Raw genomic sequence first — 21,308 nt, forward strand, 5'->3', positions numbered from 1 at the left:
GCTGTTGACGTGGTTCCGAGCCAATAAATAACGCCAGCAGCCCTCCCAAATCCACGCCGGCCCGTCTCGCTCTCCGCCGGCCCCCTCCTCGCAGTGGTTTCTCCTGCAGCTCCCCTGGGCTCCGCGGCCAGTAGTGCAGCCCGCGGAGCCGCGGCTTCGCCCCTCTCCTCTGGGTGGCCCCAGTGCGCGGGCTGACACTCATTCAACCGGGGAAGGTGAGGCGAGTGGAGGCTGGTGCGGAACTTGCCGCCGCCCCCAGCAGCGCCGGCCGGCTAAGCCCAGGTCCGGGCAGACAAAAGAGGCCGCCCGCGTAGGAAGGCACGGCCGGCGGCGGCAGAGCGCAGTGATGGCTGGGCGAGGGGGCCGCGCGCTGCTGGCTCTGTGCGGGGCATTGGCTGCCTGCGGGTGGCTCCTGGGCGCCGAAGCCCAGGAGCCCGGGGCTCCCGCGGCCGGCATGAGGCGGCGCCGGCGGCTGCAGCAGGAGGACGGCATCTCCTTCGAGTACCACCGCTACCCCGAGCTGCGCGAGGCGCTCGTGTCCGTGTGGCTGCAGTGCACCGCCATCAGCAGGATTTACACGGTGGGGCGCAGCTTCGAGGGCCGGGAGCTCCTGGTCATCGAGCTATCCGACAACCCTGGCGTCCATGAGCCTGGTAAGGGTGCTGCCCCCTGACAGCCTTGGGGGCATCCCGGAGGGCGGGCGGCAGAGGGTGGGACTGCTGGTGGTGGGGGAAGGAGGGAGGGATGGGCCCAGGGGGGCTTCTTGGTAAAAGGTATCTAAGGTGGAAGGTGGGAAGTGGAGGGAGGGATGGAAATGGGGAAGAACCCGACTTAACAGTGCCAGGGACCCAATTTCTGCTTTTCCGTCCCATCCGCTCAGCCCCAAGCCCATCTTCCCAGACCTTAGCCCACCCTCTAGTGAGTATAGGTTTTGGGAGGCTGGGGTGGCGGGGGGTGGGGGGTAGCAATACGGAAAAAACAAATCCTGACGCACGCAACCCTAGCGGTCGTTCTCACTTTGCTGGGTGAAAAAACCAAAGGAATGATTGCGAGTCCCCAGCAAGGAGGGTTGGTCTTCTGTGCTGACATGAGTAGAAAGATAAGGTGCAGAAGGCAGTGATTTAGAGGCAAGGAGAACGAGTTATTTCTCATTTTTTTCTCTAATTTCCAGAGGACCAGTTTATTGGCTCTGTGTACCCATCTCTACCTGTGAGTGCATAGTATTAGGTACACTCGCTGCTGTGGATGCTCGGGGAATCTTAGGGATATTGCCAATCTGGGGTGGTGGTGTATGCAGACACGTCGGACCCCCTCCTCCTACCAGGGTGAAAAGTGGTTTCTGACTGACGTTCAGATTTTGAAACGGCACAAGGCCTTTCCAAGGGAAAAGGAGTATTCCATTTTCTATGCTATAACCATTTGAGATGAATAGTTTGTGATGGGGTCTTTATTCCAACTGATGTTCCTGAATAACCATCTGTATTCATCTTTCCTAGGAGTATGTTAAAGCACGTTTTGATTTATGTTAATTGTGATGCATTTAGTATTAATAAAGAGGTATTTAAAAATGTTCTTGGGACTTTTTTTCATTATGTTTCTGCTTAGGAAATAATTCGGGCCTGGTCTTCTGATAATCAAGGTATGGTTAAAGTAATCTGTGCTAATGATATCAGCATGGGATGCTTAATTTTTGTTTAATGACAAAGCAAGCAAGAAAAGTAGGCTAAAAATTCTCATTGAAGGGCCAGAGTAGTTTTATAATGATGCATAAGAACCAAACTGAGAAAGGATTAAAATAGGCGATCAGTAGACATTTTGATCTTCAAATGTATAGTAGATAGGTTGATCAAGAATAAATCTTCAGGAAATATTTCTTACCTTCAAATAATATAAGAAAAAAAGGTTTGTGTAAGTTTGCTGTCAAAATTCTAAGATCAGATCCTAGAAAACATTTAATATTAACTACTCTATCTGGCAGGATTCAGCATGTAGGATTGGACATTTTGAAACTTAGTTTCATACTGTTAGCTGAAGATAGGGAAAAATTTTAAATGTGATAACTGATTTTCAGCTAAATCCAATAATCAAAGCCAAGACATCCTAGGCACAGTTAAAGCTAATGTAAGTATTTGTGACTCTCCTGCTGCCTTCTTAATGAAAACCCTTTGTTACTCTATTTTGTAGATTGATCCCAGAGTTTTCTGCATTGTTACTTCAGAGAGATTATATGAAAGCTAATGTTTAACTTTTTGGTGTTTCAAATTTGGAAATAAAATTTTAAAGTGGTATTACTCTTAGAATGTGATATGCTTTAGAAAATGAAAACAATGATTCCTTTGCTTAAGTATCTGGAATATATAGTTCATCAAGGTTTGCAAATCCTTCTTTTAGATTGCAAGCTTTGTGAAGTGGGGACCCTGACTCCAGAACCCAGCTCATGTTTGGCACACAGCGGGCTTGAATCCACATTATGAAATAATCTACATTATGGAAAAATACTGAATATGCAGTATGGAAAAAATGAATCCATCAATAGCTACATAACACAGTGAATTAAAATAAAATGTTTTATTCCTCATACATACAAAATACATTGATTGAATTCCTCTCACAGAGACAAACTTGGAAGTGTTGTACAATATGTACTTTACCATTCCTTTTTAAATGAAGGAGACTCTAAGTCTACGGTATTACTAATAGAATACAAAGTGTCTATGTCCCTTGTATTTTTAAAAGTAGAAATAAACTATTAGAAACCAACGCTAACAAAACTACAAGGGTGATATCCCCCTCGATCACCTTTTATGAGGGTCATATAGATTAGAAATCTTCAGGAAACTAGTAAATGTAGAGATCTGATCAGTGTACAAGTTTGATGGTGCTTGTGTGAATTAACTTCAGGTAAATGTGGATAAAGGAAGATGTTCACCATTCTTAGATGGCCTTTCAGTTTCTTTTAGATTAAACTATTTTAAGAAGTAAAAAGGAATATTATACTTCTTCTGAGGTACAAGTGGGTTCACTCAGTGTTCTTTTTTTCTTTTGAGCACCTGTGTACTCAAGGTGGACCGGGCCTCTATGAGTTGTGCCTCTGCACAGCCCATAGAAGATAACACAGAAGATAGTCCCTTGCCCTGAGGGGAATAGAGAATTGGGAGGTTGAAGAACAGCATAAAGGTATGTGAGGCTGCAAGATTGGCTTTAGGAGGACTGGAGAAAAAGACAGTAGGGTCAACATTTCAGGGAAACTGGATTATTGAAGAATGGATGACAAAAGACAGGAACTGTACAGTTTGTTGACATTGACAAATTCCGAAATAGCTGGTATAGATATCTGTCTTCACTAGGACCCCTGCTTTTGAAAAAGGGCCAACTGCCTTAACTATTTTCACCTTTTAAGAACCTTATTTTTTGGCTTGAAATAACATTCTGATTCAGCTTTAGGAAATAATATTGAACTTAACTAGTGTGTTTACTTGACTGAAATTTTGAGGTGAAGTGGCTCACGTTCGTTTTATTTTCCAGCAAGAGAGGTGTCAGATTTGTTGATAAGTTTTCTTAATCTAGATTCTTTTTCTGAACATTAAAAAAAAAAAAACAGTGGATTTCTAAGAATTTAGTTGTCGTAACAGAAGAACTCCAACAAAATAAAACATAACAGAAGAACTCCAACGAAATAAAACACAATACGCACATAAAGCCCTTTCTTGTGGTGGAATCGGCAAGCTAGACGTTTACTTAGTTAGACTAGCAGTTTTTGGACAGAAATGTTTGTTGATACAATTAACTCTCTTCCTGAGCAGAAAGAAGTGATCTTTATACATGCTTGATACAGGACGTGGGGGTGTAGTTGAGCTTATCTTCTGAAAATGGCTCTCTTTGCAAGATGTTCAACATTTGAATTCATCAAATGGCAAAGCAAATTGCATTTTGAATTGGTCATCAAGGAATAGCCAAACCTATTCTGTGATGACATCTTAGGAATCAGCTTGATTGCTGACCAGCTGAATGTTGGATCTCAGTCATCATTTTGTATCACTTCTGAGGTCTGCAAGAATCTGTTGAGAGAGGGTTGCGAGTAGCAGCCAATTTTAATGAGCAGAATCACAAATGGTCCTGTCATTGGTCTCATCTCCTCAGACATTGTTAAGTCTGGACCCCAGATGGATTTCCTCTACACTGGGAGTTAGTGTTTGTGGCCCATTTGGAACTGGGATGAAGAATGAGCTTAGACTAGGCTAGGGGTGATTCTAAGTGCTCAGATATGTCCCCATTAGATATCATACCTTCTAGGCATGGTCTTTTTCCCATTTTTTCTTTCGTTTTACTTATATTTTATAATTTTTTCTTATTTCCATGCTTAAGGACTCATGTATTCAAACCCAAACATATGCCTTCCCAGGCATATATATCCATCATCGAAATACAGTACTCATAAAAGAAACCTTTGTTAACTTAAGTCTAAGTAATGGATTCTGTGTTCCCAGACCACTCCACCCAGAGTTAAATATGAGTTAAGATTAATTTGCTTAAAACACTATTTCTTTTACATGTAGTTCAAGATTGCTTTTGGGAAGTAAATCTGATTTATAGCTAAAACGCTATCTCAAAAACATTCTTTAGAGCAGGATTTTTCTTTCTCAAAGGCTGGAATGATTATTTTGGACGTATTCCTCTCTGAATCTGTTAAAATTTAAAGTGTATAAATGCCAGTATGCATTTGCCAAATATTGTGATGGAACGTTTAATGCTGGCAAAGTTTCCACACAACTTGAAAAAGAGAAGTGGGGGTTTTTATTATTTGTCTGGCCTCTCTTTATAGCAGATTAGTATGTATTAGTGGCAAATGATTACAACTAAATAACACCTTAAAATTCGTGAAGATACATGTTAGATCCTAGAGAAGAATCTAGACCTACCACACATGGTCAAGAGTTATTTTTAGATCTGAGTGAGTCAACACAGCTTTTGCCAGAAGTGATGTTCTTGATTGATTTGTGATTGGTTAATGGAAGAGAAGGCAAGTTGGGCTTGCCCCTACATGATAGCTTTTGCTCAGACAAAAGAGGCAGCTTTCTATGACAACGGATTTGAGAAGTGGCAGATGACTCATTTGCTAGTAACTCCCTTACCGGCTTGCCATAAGGGTGAAATCCTATTTCTAAATATTAACAAATACGAAATAGCTCTTGTAAGGGGTGACACATTAACCCAGCTTTTCTCAAAGTATATTTCATAGAACATATATTCAGCATGGTTTGATAGGTATTATGTAAACAAAGATAAGCAAGTTTGTTTATTGAAAGACTTAACAGAGCTCTTAATAGGCTAATGTATGTTTCAAATCTCCAAGGTAGATGCGTACTATATAAGATTTCCCAGCCTTTTACCATGGGATTTCCTTCTCTCCCGCTTCTTCTTCTTTTTTTTTTTTTTTTGGTAAAAAAAGGAGGCCTGGTATGGTGGCTCACACCTGGTTGAGGTGGGAGGAATGCTTAAGGCTAGGAGTTCGAGTTCTGCCTAGGCAACATCATGAGATCCTGTCTCTACAAAAAAAATAGAATTAGCTGGGCATGGTAGCATTTGCCTGTAGTCCCAGCTACTTGGGAGGCTTGGGAGGGTGATTGAGCCCAGGAGTTTGAGGTTACAGTTAGCCATGATCATACCACTGCACTCCAGCCTGGGCGACAGAACGAGACCCTATCTCAGAAACAAAATAACAACAACAACAACAACAACAACAACAACAACGACAGCAACAATAAAAAAGGCAGCCTATCTTGGAACTAGTGTTACACTAGCATGAGAAACACAGCATTAGCCCATAATCATTCTTTATCATAGTGTTAAATATTCATTTGTCACATGAGACTGGATGTAGAACAAAGAAAAAAATGATTCATTTGGCAATTCTTCAGCAGAGGGCCTCATACAGGGAGCTCTTCAGGGGTAGGGAACATATGTTTTCCATTTTTTTCCTCCATAAACAGCTAGTATAGTGGTTTATGTAGAGTAGGCTTTTAAGTTATGCTTAGAATCAGAGCATGATGCTGAGGCAATGAGGCAGAGGAGAAATAATTTTGTTTGTTTGCTTTTTTCTCTCCCTGTCTTATGGAGCTGAAAAGGACAAATCATTTTGATGAAAATGATTAAAGTTACACAAACGCCTCACAATTCTTTTACTGTTAAATAACTTCATGCTTTTAACTTTTGTTCACCTCTTTTCCTTGTGTATGAAATGGGAATATGTTAAGAACTCAGAACTCACAGGATCGCTATGAGGCCAAAGTAGTGTAGTATATAGAAACACATTTCATGGAGCTGCTTACATCTAGTTATGAAGAAGAAACGCTAATTTGTAAATATTCTTTTCTTACTTTCAGTTGGTCTGGAAACTGTGCTCCATGCCCTTTAAGGTCATTTAGAGTAGGCACTCTTGGCTGCGTTGCCATGTGAGATCTGCCTCCACCAATCCTGCCGCATGCTTTCCTGTTAGGATGCTGTTGCACAGGCCTAGTTGATAGCCCTGAAGGACTTTTTCCCTCTTCTCACGGTTTTTTGTGTACATGTTTGCTTTTTGTTTTTTGAGATGGGGTCTTGCTGTGTCACCCAGGCTAGAGTGAAGTGGCACGATCATCGCTCATTGCAGCCTTGAACTCTAGGGCTCAAGGTGTGTCCCTTCTCACCCTCCTGAATAGCTGGGACTACAGGTGTGAGCCACTACACCCTGCCTGTTTGCCTTTTATCAATTTTAAAATGTGGGACATTCTTGCTTTTCTTCAGTTTGACATGATGATGAACAATAATCAAGCAAGCTTGAATCAAGCAAGCGTCACTCAATAGGAACAAAGTGTGCGACAGTATTTGAGTATGTCTTTAAGGTTGTTTCTTTAGGTAGCCAAATAAATCTAGGGCAATATCAACATTTTCACTGGCAATCTGACTTATTTTCCTAAAGAATTTATGATGAAACTGCTCAGGTCCTGACTAACTTAGTCTTTTACAGTCTCAGCAGAAGCAAAAGCTCTTTGAAACCTCCTTTCTCCTGGCTCCCTAACTCTCTTGCCCCTACTGGGATTCTTTCTTTATGCTTCCATTTTTCTTTGGAGAGCTGTCATGTAAAGAATTACAGCGTGGACTTTGATGTCAGGGGACTTGAGCTCAAATCCCGAGGCTTCTTATTTTTAGCTGAGTGTCCCTGGGCAAGTCCATTAACTTCTCTCTACCTCCCAAATTCATCACCTATGAAACGACAATAACGTCATGATTAAATGAGGTGGTAAATATAAAGTTCTTAATTCAATATGTGGCAACAATTATTATTACCTCATTATGGCATTTTCCATTGTTGGTCTACATGGGATAAATATATAGACAAAATACAATCCTGGACTATAAGAAGCTCCTATAGCTCCTGTAGCTTCTTGTGCTCTGGGATTGTATTTTGTTTATATATATATATTTTAATCCCAAATGTCTAGTATTATGCTTGGGACATAGTGGCCACTCAGTGAATATTTTTGAATAAATGAAGTTTCTCAAATAGGCAAAAATGCATATCATAAAACAAAGCCATGTTGGTCGATGTTGACATCATGCACATTAGCATGCCAGAAGTGTGATAACAAGAAAGGATAGAAATGGTACTTCTCTTTTGCATATGCTTATTTTTTGTGTGCGCTGAATCCAGTTTTGCATAATGGAGAAATACACCAACGTGAATAACATGTCTTTTCAAGTTTCAGTGCTGAACTTGCTGTGTCTGTTGTCTCATGTAACTGGACTAGTAAGGGGCTCTCTTGCTTTTGGAAGAGAAGAGTCTTCAGACATTTTAGAAAGTTAAACTGCTTTTTAAGTGTTAAATAAACATTTTAAAGATAATTGGTAAGCATTGATTTAGTAAAATTTTGACCTTTAAAAACTCTGCATGAGACCCGAGTGTTGCAAACTAAGAACTGTGTGCTTGTTTTTAACACGGAAGATAGGCATCTCCTGTTTTCATTTTCCTTTTACTCGTGAAATGGTATTCAAATTGTGCACTCTGAAATGCCAAGAGGAGGAGGTTTATCCGAGCTAGGTGATGGTTCAAATGAACTTAAATTTGAAACATATTTAAATTTGCCCTTTCTTCCCTTCTCATTAATTACTGGGATTGCCATGAGTCCATTGCTCTGTGAAGGTTTCTCTTTCTTTGAACATTTAGGGTACGGTGTTTTGTAAGTGATCTAACTGCCAGGTCTTTCTAATAAAACACGGCCCAAGAGAAGAGCCTGTTCGTGTTACTAGTGTCTTTTACGATTTTCAAATGATTTACTCACTTCTTTAACTGTCCCCAGATGAGTAATCTTTGAAGAGTAGGGTGGCACATGTGGAGTATTAAAGAGATGGCTCTTAAAGATAAATGAATTACTTATGATAATACACCATGGAACAACTTTCCACTACTGGTAAATATTTTGTTTTCTACAGAAATCTGTTTACTATCAACCTCATTGCTAAACATCATAGTTCTATAATAAAAAGAATCCCCTCATTTGAAGACATTTCATTTCAAACAAAGGCTGATTATTTTAAAAATGGATGCAAATTGTTTATTTTCTAAATAAACCTGAATATAACTTTTAAATTCAGGTTGCTAAAAAACCTCTTGCTGGCTGGGCGTGGTGTCTCACACCTGTAATCCCAGCACTTTGGGAGGCCAAGGCAGGAGGATCATGAAGTCGGGAGTTCGAGACCAGCCTGACCAATATGGTGAAACCCCGTCTCTACTAAAAATACAAAAATTAGCCGGCTGTGGTGGCGCATGCCTGTAATCGCAGCTACTCAGGAGGCTGAGACAGGAGAATCGCTTGAACCTGGAGGTGGAGGTTGTGGTGAGCTGAGATCACACCACTGTACTCCAGCCTGGGTGACAAGCGAGACTCTTTCAAAACAAAAAACAAAAAATGAAAAACCTCCATGTTGGTCAGGCTGGTCTTGAACTTCCGACCTCAGGTGATCTGCCCACCCTGGCCTCCCAAAGTCCTGGGATTACAGGCATGAGCCACTGCTCCTGGCCCCCCAAAATTTCTTGCTGTAGTTATGTATGTCAAGGTAATTGGAAGGAACAATAATTATCGCATTTATTTGCTCAATGCAGGTAACTCCTCATATGTTCAGATCCCAAAGTGATGCTGACTGATTGGACCTATCCAATTTCTCTTCCTATATAGGAGAAAGTATTTAAAATCATAAAATCTTTCCTTCACTATGCAGCTGCTATTCACTACCATTGTGCAATGTTTCTCCAAGAAATAGCTTATTTCTAGAACTCTGCTCAAAACGTGCACAAATCACAACTTTTAGCCTTGAGTTTAGCATAGTGAAACTTCAATATAAAGATTGTATTGTCATCTTCCTGACCCATGTCCTGAATACCCTTTTTCCTTTTCTTTTTTTAGCCAAGTGGTAATTTCTAAAATAACCTTTCTTCATAACTTTTGTAAAATATTACTGTGTGTCATTCCACACTGAAATTAACTTTCCGAGATGAAAATATAGGCCTTTTTAAATAGAACTAATAATTTTAATGTAATTTAGGGAGTATTTAATGCACACCTACTATGTCCATGCCATTTTACTTTACCTGCTGGTCAGCCTTTGAGGCAACGCCATTGTATTTCTTGAAATGTGTTATTTCATTTTTTGCTTTGGATTCACTCTTTCACACACATCGAGCTTATATTGCATGCTGTATAACCAGTGGATACATTACTTGATTCTGCAAAATGCCTGCTGCATATGATGCAGGGGTTGAAGGCTTCTCTATTCTATTCTTAATGTAGCAAATACAAAGGCAATATCTGTAGCGGAAACTATTGAAAATGTTAAAGACATTTGCAAAATGCAATACTTTTTGTTCTTTTTATGTTTTAGGTGCAGTGCTGGACATCTGATTTTAAAGTGCAACAGTCCTACTCAAACATTTTTACTTGTCTCAGATCTTGACATTGTTCAGTACAGATTTTTTTTCTTTAAGTTTACTAGAGGAAGCCAGTCTTATTCATTGTGGGAACTCAGTAAATGTTAAGCCAGATTTTCAACATAACCAGCATCAGGGGAATTAAATTCATGCACTTTTGGAAACTGAATTAACTCCACAAAATCAACAAGACCATTATACAGCTCACACAAAGAGAAATCAGCTGCTGCATGTATTTTCTCAAGAGTCAAATTCAGTTTTGGGAAAATGCTAAAGCCATAACAATATATATGTAGATAAATCTCATGTGAATACTATTACATAGATATATAATGAATGATACTATGTAGCTAAATAGACTAAAATACTATCTAGACATATAGGTTTTATCTAGGGTTTGATGATGGCAAGATAATTGTGAATGTAGAAGTCATCTTTGCTTTAAATTTCAAATTGGTTTAACTATTTGTATTTATAGACTTCACTCCTATCTATACAATAGCCCTTGTTTTTCTTGTTTTTACTTCTACTCATAGCTATTTTCAGGAATTGAGAGTTTTTTCTTTAATCTGAGTGGTTGGTTCTTGTAAAAATATCATTTCTGAAGAATTTTTTTTTTCTGGAAGTTTTCTTGGGCTATTGTTGTTCTCTGGGTTTTTAAACAGTTGGGCTGACTTTGCCTTTGCTTTCAACAGAATGCTAACCAGATACCTTCAGAGATAGGTTACAACTTCATGGCTTAAAGTATTGCTTGTGCTGGAGTTGTCTTTCTCCCTGGAGAACAGTTCTTGAGAAATAATTTCATAGCCAAACATGCTAAAACTGTTAGAAGGTTGAGGTGACTTAATGGCCATTTATAAATTAAACTCTGTAAAAGTATTTGGCAAATAAATATTATTAAATGCCACTAACACAATAAATGAAGAAGTCCCAACATCTAGTGAAAATTATAATTTCAATTAGATTTAGGACGTATTTTATAATGTCAGAGCTTAATTTTCACAGTTGCCAAATTATAAAGTGAAATGTCTTCTCATTTTCTTAAGGAGACATTTTCAAACTTGTCTGTCTTCTGGAATCAAGATAGTGACTGCACATTTCAGTGTGGACCATCTGCTGCATCTGTCAGGTCTATAGTAGGTTCTCAATGTGTTGTTGAAAGTGATGAGTGAGTGAACACTTCAGAATGAATGACACACATGTCAGATCTAGTTATACACACTTTGCCAAACCATTAACATGCATGCAAGCACACCTGCTTCTCAACCTGCAAGGCAAATAGTTACATCAATACATAATTCTGCCTTCCTTTTAGAACCGTGACCTTGAGGAGAGGTGGCTATCTTTGGCAGATTAATTATTGTATCCACAGTGCTTGGCATGTATGTTTTGTCACCAACTGGGTCTTATGTTAATGTTCCACACTAGGCTGGTCGTATTTCTTGTTCTGGTTTTTTCTGTATTGAGCCCTGGTTCTGTGTTGCCTTCAGTCTCCTCAGTGAGATGCAGGTCCTCATTCTGTTCTTGCATTTAACATTAATTTCTCCATACAATGGGTCACACTCAGTACTTAAAATAAGGAGGCTTCCTCCTCTGGAAGAATTTTTGCTGCCATTTCTTGACTCCAAATGCTTGAGCTGCAGAAAACTTTAGAGGTGTTGAACATGTGCAAAATACCTGACAAAAATGCTTCTATGTGTTAATGCATAGGAAGAATTCTATAAGCTTTCCTCAAATTAGCCTTCTTCAAATTAGAATAACCTCTGCGTTGAATGTTATTAAATACTTAGAATGGTCTCCCCAATGTCCATAACGGGTTAGTTTCGGTGTTCCACTGGTCAGTGTAGCATTGGGATTAGTAGCGTTTTTATATTTTCATATGTATGAATAACACACATTTTTTACTGTACTTGTCAAAACTATTTCAATTTCTAATTTCCTCTCCACTAGTTAACTATGGAGTGAACATGAGAAACTTCATTAAAAGAGTATATTCATTTTACTCGTGTGTCTAAATTGTTAGGTTGTGTGTTGAGGACAACTCTAGGTTTCTCTCCAGCAGTGAAAAACATGAACTATGTGATATTTTTAATATTTTTGAGATCCTTTTCTATTGTTTCTAGACTTCTGAGTATGCTTTTTTAAAATAGGGGATTCAGATTACTGGATAGATGGGAGTGAGGGCACCTTATGCTATTTTAACAAACATTTTCCCTTTTCCTTTGAGTCTATTTCAATTTGCACAAACTGTATCTTAAAAAATTACACCTAATTTTCAGGGACATCAATTCAGTACGAGGTATTTTTCCTGAAAAGTTTTAAAATTCTTATTCTTGTTGCTGTTACTATTTTAACATTGAAGCTGCATTCATTGGATACTATAATTCTGTGGCCTCTGTGTATGGGGAAAGTGAATCAATGAGAATGCGTTTCTTAAATGAATGTACAGAAGATTGAGACTTGTTAATATTTTTTCAAAAATTCACTGGACAAAGGTAATGCATTCATGGACTCCATAAAGACAGTAGTATAAGGAAAACATTCATACCTCTGCCAACATTTCCAAAAGGCCAAGAAGGCTCTCATTTGTGGAATACGTTACATTTTCCATAATATTCTCAGCCCCTCAGACCAAGGTAGTAAGAATGCTTTATTATCAAAAAGGCCCTACTAACAACTTGCAGTATAAATCATCCTAATTGGACAGGTCACCGAGAAAAAATAAAGACATTCATTCACCAGGCATTTGGAAATTCCAGGTAGAAATGCTTTCAAACCAGGTCACATTTGGAAATCAAACTCTGAGTAGTAGAGCGCTGTAAACGAAATACTGCATCTTTCATTTCTTTATGTGTTATTATATTTGTAGCACAACTGTACTTATTTAACAGTAATAACTAAGTGCCTCCTATATGAGTGATATTCTGCAAATTGAAGAGATATTTCAAAAGGGAGCAAGAAACAACAGCATTTTACCAAGTACTTGGTACGAAGGTATTGACTCTAATTCTTCAGGGAGTTATAAGAGAGTGGTCTGTAATGGAGGGCTTTCAGAAGGAGGTGGGGATTTGAGCAGGACTTAAAAGATGCATAAGATATGGAAAGACAAAGAGAGGACTTTATTTTAAGCTAGTAAATCGTTCACACTTCTTGTGTCTTTTTCTTCATTGTTCTGAATGTGGTGACATATAAGCATTCAAGATACATTGTGCCAGATAATTATGTTCCATTAACATGTGAAATTTTCATCTACAGAAAATTTTTGTTTAGAGAATGCAGTTTTGTTTAGAGAATGCAGGTTTGTTTAGAGAATGCAGTTTTGGGGGTGCTCTCCTTTGGGGCTGATTTCCCTCATCAAGATGGTAAAACTATTTGGGATATAGCATATACTAATATACTAATAAATATAGTATATATACTAAGTGTATATACCATTATTCCATATACTAGTATATATGCTAATTATATATATACTATATATATACTAATATAATAGTATATATATACTATATAGTGTATATATAAGTATATAATATATATTTATATATTTACATATGATAGTATGTATATATAATATACTGTATAATATATAGTAAATATATTATATATACAATATATTATATATTATAAAATATGTAATATATCATATATTTACAATACAAAATTATATATTTACAATATATACAGATATATATTTACAATATATGTATATATTATATTAAATATATTACATATGTATATATTATAATGGAGCTTATACTTATATATCATATTTATATTCCATTATTCCATTACTATAGTATAAATATTATACTATTATAATGATATTATAAATAGATAATGAAATATTATAAATATTTTATATTTATATATAATTCAATGGAGCTTATCTTAGTATAAGCTCTATCCCAAATAGTTTTAATGTCTTAATGAGGGAAATCAGCCTCAAAGGACAACACCCCCAAAATTGCATTCTCTAAATTGAAAATTTTCTCTAGATGAAAATTTTACATGTTAATGGAACATAATTATCTGGCACATATATAGTCTGTTATAATATATCACGTATATAAATAATATATATAAACAAACATATAATACAGTTATATAGTATATAAGTAGAAGTATATTAAGCATATACTAGATTATACTGTACTTAGCAACAATTGATTACTGATACTTTTCCTCCCTAGGTAGCTATTATTGAGCACTCTCTAGTAAGCCATGGAGTATAAAGATGCTATATAATTTTGATCTTTTTAGGCTAATTTCCAGCAATTAAGTATAGCTCAATTAGTATTCTGTTTTGACTCTGTAATTCAAAAACTATGTTTTGTAAAAACCCACAAAAATAAGAACAAGAACAAAAAAAGCAATGCCGTCTGAGTTATTGAAGGAGAATTCAGCCCATAGATTTTCTCCATGCTTTGGCAGCTGTTTTAGAGCATTCATCCAGCTGCATTTGTCTAACACTTGAATAATGATCATGCAGTTTGTCAGATGCTTTTGGGAGAGAAATTCACTTTGCGGAAATATTTAGTATTTAACTAATTTTTCCAATTATAGGTTTTTGATTAGGGTAAATTTATTTTGAATTACTCCTGATGTTAAACCCAATCTTCATTAGTGTTCCATAGAATTGTGAAACATTACAATTATAGTTTTTTCCTAGCTAGAAGGAGCACTCTCATTTTATAGATGATTAAGTTGAGCTTCAGAGAGAGATTAAACAACCTGCCCAAGGTTCTGAAGCCCAGGAGGCTTGGAACTCATTTTCTGATACACAGTTGGACACTCTTCTTAAAGCATTTCCCATAGCAATGTCCACAGATGGAGAAATAAACATAACTATTTCTTATTGGACATGGAGGGTCATGAGCTGTTTATGTGAACTGGAGTCTGTGAGGGCGTTACTGGAATGTAACTTATCAGTATGTTTTCAAATCCTTAGAGCAGAGCTTCTTGACCTGTGTGCTGTAAATGGGTATGGGTGTGCCGGAGGTGGATGAACAGGGCCTAGGGTGGCAAAAAATCAGGAAAGCATTGAATAAATCATTCCAGCACACTGTAAGTACATACAGAAAATGTTATTTTTCTTGGCAGTAGAATCCACTCTCTAGGAAGAAACAAGCTTTTGTTGGAAGACTGCTCTGATAAACTTTTTGGAGGGCTGGGCCTTCAGGAAGGCTGAGGACCTAAACTGGATAAGAAGGAGAGGGACATATTCAGAGGGTGTGTAGACAGTCAGAGAGAGAGAAGGGAAAGACTTAAGGGCTGGTGGCTCAAGAGAAACTTTGGGGAAACAGAAATAATGGATGGGGACATCAGCAGATCTACAGTGCTCCATAATGATTCGTGGAGTAAATTACTTTGGGAGATGGGATGAAGTGCTTAATCTCGCTTTGAGTTAGGGAGTGGTAAAATCCAAGATGGCCCAAGGAAGGACAGTTCCATATAAGTTACAATACAATTATGAAAACTTATTAGCAAAGATCAGATACCTACTATACCACAGTGCTTCTGCGAATAGATTCAAGTAATTTTTTGAATTTAAGGCTGGCATCTCCCACATGACTGACATTTAGGAATCCTGGTCCTAAGAGAATATGGTAATTGGGAGTGGGCCTCTGGGAAGGGTGCTGTGGTGTGCAAGGGCAACCCTCGGTTATGTGCACCACGCAGAATGAATCATGTGTTGTGTCGCTGGATGTTGAGGCTGAATAATATAAATAACTAAAACTGGGTGAGGTTTCCTTCTAAAAAAAATCACACTCGTGTTGATCTGTTCATGTGTCTGCATTAAATTTTAATGTGATTGAGAGGGCAGGATTGCTTGGGCCCAGTAGTTTGAGACCAGCCTGGGCAAAATAGCAAGACTCTGCCCCTATTAAAAATTTTTTTTAATGTGAAAAATGTTATTTGTGCTGAAGGGGATCACATATTTGTTGAGAATGTTTTCCAAAGCCACAATCATCACACAATTTCTCAAAGGACTTTATTTCCATATTTGTGAAAGTTTTATGAAACATATTAAAATAAGAGTCATTGATAATGTATTGCGTATTTAATGAACAGCCTTTATTAAAAAGAAGAAATATATAAAGGAACTGTATCTGGAATGAAGAGCCTCCTTAAATGATTGGACAGAAAAGAGTGGTATGCATTACTGAATTTAAGAACATATGATATATGTGTGAATGACGTTTTTTTGTTTTGATTTTTGTCCTATGAGAAACTCTACCAAAATGATTAGTTGATGAATTCTGATGGTAATTTATAGTCAGGATATTAGCAAGTAAAATATTCCAGAGTCTTCTGGCTGATGTTTGTGTGAAAGGGTGTGTTCTCATATGAGCAGGAAATGGGCTAATAATGCAATGAAAAGACTGGAGATAATTTCATGGTTAATTTGGGGTGAAATTTATTTTGATTATAATAATATTTCTGATGAAAGTATTAAGTCTGAATTATTCAGACAATTGCTTTAATTCTCCATTTGACATTTGACCTGTGCATAGAGCTAACCTTTGGGTGTTAATGAGAGTGGAATTCCAGAGCCTAGTTAAGTAAGAGATTAGGAAGAAAGGATGGAAAGAAACTTCTACCTATGCCAAGGGTCAATGTACAGTATTGGTAATGATTTGATTGGGCAGTTTTATTAGCAGCCATTTCTTTGACAGACTAATAAAAATGACTTAAAGATTCTTTTCCAAATTATCTTATATAAATGGATTATGATGAAAAAATTGTGAACCACATTTCATCTTCTTTCTTGCTTTCTGTTAAATATGTAATCTGCTTAGAAATTAAATCGCACGGGATCGAACTTGAAATCATAAATTCCGTGCATTATGTGTAGTTCAAAGGTATTACATGATAATGCACATGTAGAGAATTGTACAGGATAGTTGGGAAATGATTCTTAACCCTCAGAGAATGCTCACGGGGCACATGCATAACATGTAGACGCCCAAAGCATTTCAGAAGTAGAATTACAAAAAACCCCCCAAAATACTTGTCATGAAAGGTTTGAGAACCTAATCTCACCTGTATGGACTGGGCTAATTCTGATATTAAGAGGAGTTCTCCCTTCTCTTAAGTAAACAAAAACTAGATTGCCTTTCATCCAATCAGTTATTCTAAGACCACTGCAACTGTTTTTCTGTCACAAAAAGGAGTTGCCCTAAAGAAGTTTCATTTGCTTTACCCTCTTTTTTTTTTCCTCCCTCCTCTAAAGGAAAAAAGGTATGTGTGTTTTGAAATCTAAAATATAGCAAAGTTTCCGTTTAAAAGTACTTTTTAGATAATCAGATTTGCTCTTCGCACAATGAGGTCTGTGGTCCCTGGGAGATATGTTATATCATATTCCTGAATTCGTTCCTGGAGTCATCTTTAACTAGGGCTAGGGAATTTACTGGGCGCTGTAACGACTGTTGGTATGACCCTCCATGCTCTCTCTGTCTCTGTGTAACTCCCACAACTTGACTTTGAGATAGATCTAAAGAAGTGAGCCATCAAATGTTGGAAATATCAGGTAAGAAGTTAAGATAGGCTGGTCATGGTGGCTCACACCTGTAATCCCAGCACTTTGGAAGGCCAAGGCAGGCAGATCACTTGAGACCAGGACCTCAAGACCTGGAGTCTGAGACCAACCTGGCTAACATGGTGAAACCCCATCTCTACTAAAATACAAAAATTAGCAGGGTGTGATGCTGGGCACCTGTAATCCCAGCTACTCTGGAGGCTGAGGCAGGAGAATCGCTTGAACCCGGGAGGTGGAGGTTGCAGTGAGATGAGATTGTGCCACTGAACTCCAGCCTGAGCAACAGAGCCACACTCTGTCTCAAAAAAAAAAAAAAAAGGAGATTATTAAAAATAATAAAATAGACAGAAATATAATATTTAAGATTAAAGAAGAAGGCTGGGTGTGGTGGCTCACACCTGTAATCCCAGCACTTTGGGAGGCTGAGGCAGGACAATCACTTGAGCTGGGGAGTTTGAGACCACTCAGACTCACTTGAGACCAGCCTGAGCAACATGGTGAAACCCTGTCTCCACGAAAAAAAGAAAGAAAAAAGAAAAAAAAATTACAAAATATTAGCCAGGTGTGGTGGTATGCTCTGGTAGTCCCAGCTACTCAGGAGGCTGAGGTGGGAGGATGGCTTGAGCCCAGGAGGTTGAGGCTGCAGTGACTGGTATCACATCACTGAACTCCAGCCTGGGTGATAGAATGAGACCTTGTCTCCACAAATAATAAAAATTAAAATAAAAATAAGAAAGTGAAGCCAACTGAAAACAAAAAGCATCAAAACACAGAGAAAGTTAGAAAATAAAGCTTAAAGATGAAATAGAAAGGCCAAGAAAAAATGTTTAAATGTGGTGGAGAGAATATGAACTTACTTTATATTACTGTTCACACTTAAATAATGCTTGATATATGCCAAGTGATGTTTAAAGGCACAACTTGCCCACATATCCCTTGTGGGTTTGGTACTATAATTATCCCCATTCTATAAATTAGGAAACTGAGGCCCAGAGAGATTAAGTGATTTGTTTAACATCACAGGTTTGTAAGTGGCAAAACCAAGGTTAGAATATATATGTATATATAACTACATTCTTTTTTTTTTTTGAGACGGAGTCTCGCTCTGTCGCCCAGGCTGGAGTGCAGTGGCCCGATCTCAGCTCACTGCAAGCTCCGCCTCCTGGGTTTACGCCATTCTCCTGCCTCAGCCTCCAGAGTAGCTGGGACTACAGGTGCCTGCCACCTCGCCCGGCTAGTTTTTCGTATTTTTTAGTAGAGACGGGGTTTCACCGTGTTAGCCAGGATGGTCTCGATCTCCTGACCTCGTGATCCGCCCGTCTCAGCCTCCCAAAGTGCTGGGATTACAGGCTTGAGCCACCGCGCCCGGCCCACTACATTCTTAAATAAATACACAATTCCGTATATTAGACAACTGTTTATTTTGTCTTCCTCCCTTCTGATATTAGCTCCTCTTTTCCCTTTTTTGGGGAAATGTTCCTTCTTACCATGTGACTTGAGTGGAAGCTGCAGCCATGTTCTTAGATACTCTTTCCATGCTTTCAAAATAAGCATCCTTTCTACCATCTTATCTTGATTATACAATGTATTTCCAAATATTATTTTAGATTCTCTGCATTTTCATCAGATAAAACAGGATTATCTCCCTTTTATAGGACAAATAATCATTTCCACTTAAAAATGGAGCTGTATTAAAAACAAGCTTTTGGCCAGGCATAGTGGCTCATGCTTGAAATTTCAGCACTTTTGGAGGCCAGCGTGGGAGGATTGCTTGAGGCCAGAAGTTTGAGACCAGTCTGGGTGACATAGCAAGACCCCATCTCTACCAGAAAAAAAAAAAAAAGAAAAATTAGCTGGGCATGGTGGTGCATGCCTATAGTCCTGGCTCCTCCAGAGGCTGAGGTGGGAGGATTGCTTGAGCCCAGGAATTGGAGGCTACAGTGGGCTATGATTGCACTACTGTACATAGCCTGAGCGACACAGAAAGTCCCCATTTCTCAAAAAAAAAAAATAACAACCCCCCCACTAAGGTTTTAATAATTTAATAACTGAATAATTTAGAGGCTGGTAGCAAAAAGAATATTATTCTGATCTCAATTAATTAATTATTCTAATTAATACATAAACTTATTTTATTAATTGCTTATTTCCATCAGATGTAATTTTTTTTTACTAAGATTGATAAGAGCATGTACCAGTGACAATTTTCTGAGACGTTAAGATTTGTATTTATATTTAGGACTATTCGCCTAAGGTGCATTTATAAACATATATACATATATGTATATATGTATATATAATATCGTATAACACAATATATACATATATGTATATATGTGTATAAATACATATATACATATAGGTACATGTATACAAATGTGCATGTGTATACATATGCCTACACACACATTTAAATGGAGTATGTTTATCTAGAAAATTCGGAAAGTTAGAAACTGAGAGTAAATAAACATTTAAAAATGGAAAGGCAAATGGCTTTTCAAGATAGCCCTGATTTTAGGTCAATGGAAAAAATCTAAGCAGTTATTTTAACTAAAGTATCTGGTGATCATAGCTTAGAGGATCTGGAATTTTAAGGTGGGTGGCGCACTTGACTTGAAAATCCAATATTTTTTCTGAAGTAGGTGTTGCCATGGTGACAGAACGGCTTAGCAACTGAAGACTGATTTCATTGGCTGGCTGTCTGCAGACTTGCTTGTTGAGTGGCATTAATATGTTGCCTCCTGCTGTTTTTTTATTGAGGAGACCATCTGGCATTAGCTGTATTTAAAGGTACAGTTGTGTTAAACAAAGAACAGCAGGTGATATACACTGAGGTGTTAAAAATAGGTTTTGCAGGCATTACTTGGTTTAATCAATCAATGACTAAGAAGTTCCACTTCAAATCACAACCTATTATAATCAATTAATTCACAATTCTATGCTTTGACAGTAGGCATTAAAGGGTTTTGCTGTTGTACTTACTTATATTATAAAAATTTAATTGCCTAAATATACTCTACTAAGTGATCATATTAATCTTGATGTGCCTAAAAATTAATCTACTTGATAAACTGTTCTGTCAAATTATATGTTCATAAACTGGAGATATAGTTTTAAAATAATGATTACTGAGGATGTTTAATGTATCAGGCATAAATAGCTGTCAGTTTTTCTTTTACTTTTGAGAGTGATAAAAATAATGGATTTTCAAGTAAGATGTATTAAGATGTCAAATGCATCTATTCTACTAATTATAACTATCGATTCTAAACAGTAAATACCTGTTGTACATCTGTGAAAAGACATACCCTCTTTTTTTTTTTTTTTTGTTTTGAGAAAGAGTCTCACTCTTTCACCCAGGCTGGAGTACAGTGGCACTATCCCAGTTCACTGCAACCTCCGCCTCCCAAGTTCAAGCGATTCCCCTGCCTCAGCCTCCTGAGTAGCTGGGGTTACAGGTGCGTGCCACCACACCCAGCTAATTTTTGTATTTTTAGTAGAGACGGGGTTTCACCATGTTGGCTAGGCTGGTCTCGAACTCTTGACCTCAGGTGATCCACACGCCTTGGCCTCCCAAACTGCTGGGATTACAGGCATGAACCACCGTGCCTAGTCACATATCCTCTTTTAAAGGAGTTCCCAATATACTAGGGAGGATAAGACACATGCATATGTTGTGATAAGACAGAAAATGACAAGTACCTTAAGAGTAATACAAAGCAAAATTTGAGACTGAAGAATGGAGGACACATTTAATAAGGATGCTCACCAAGATTTCTGATTAGCTTAATCTTGACCAGTGTA

General features: G+C 37.9%; 1 protein-coding gene across 1 annotated transcript in view; it reads left to right on the forward strand.

Annotated features, from left to right (window-relative positions):
• The first annotated feature begins 200 nt into the window (after positions 1 to 200).
• CPE (carboxypeptidase E) overlaps positions 201 to 21,308 on the forward strand; it is a 122,077-nt gene continuing 100,969 nt past the window's right edge. Inside the window, exon 1 of the mRNA XM_045393027.2 lies at positions 201 to 653. Within this exon, the coding sequence (XP_045248962.1) occupies positions 347 to 653 (307 nt within the window). The 5' untranslated portion in view covers positions 201 to 346. The remainder of the gene's footprint in view (positions 654 to 21,308) is intronic.

Source organism: Macaca fascicularis, chromosome 5, assembly GCF_037993035.2.
Source record: "Macaca fascicularis isolate 582-1 chromosome 5, T2T-MFA8v1.1".
Taxonomy (NCBI): domain Eukaryota; kingdom Metazoa; phylum Chordata; class Mammalia; order Primates; family Cercopithecidae; genus Macaca; species Macaca fascicularis.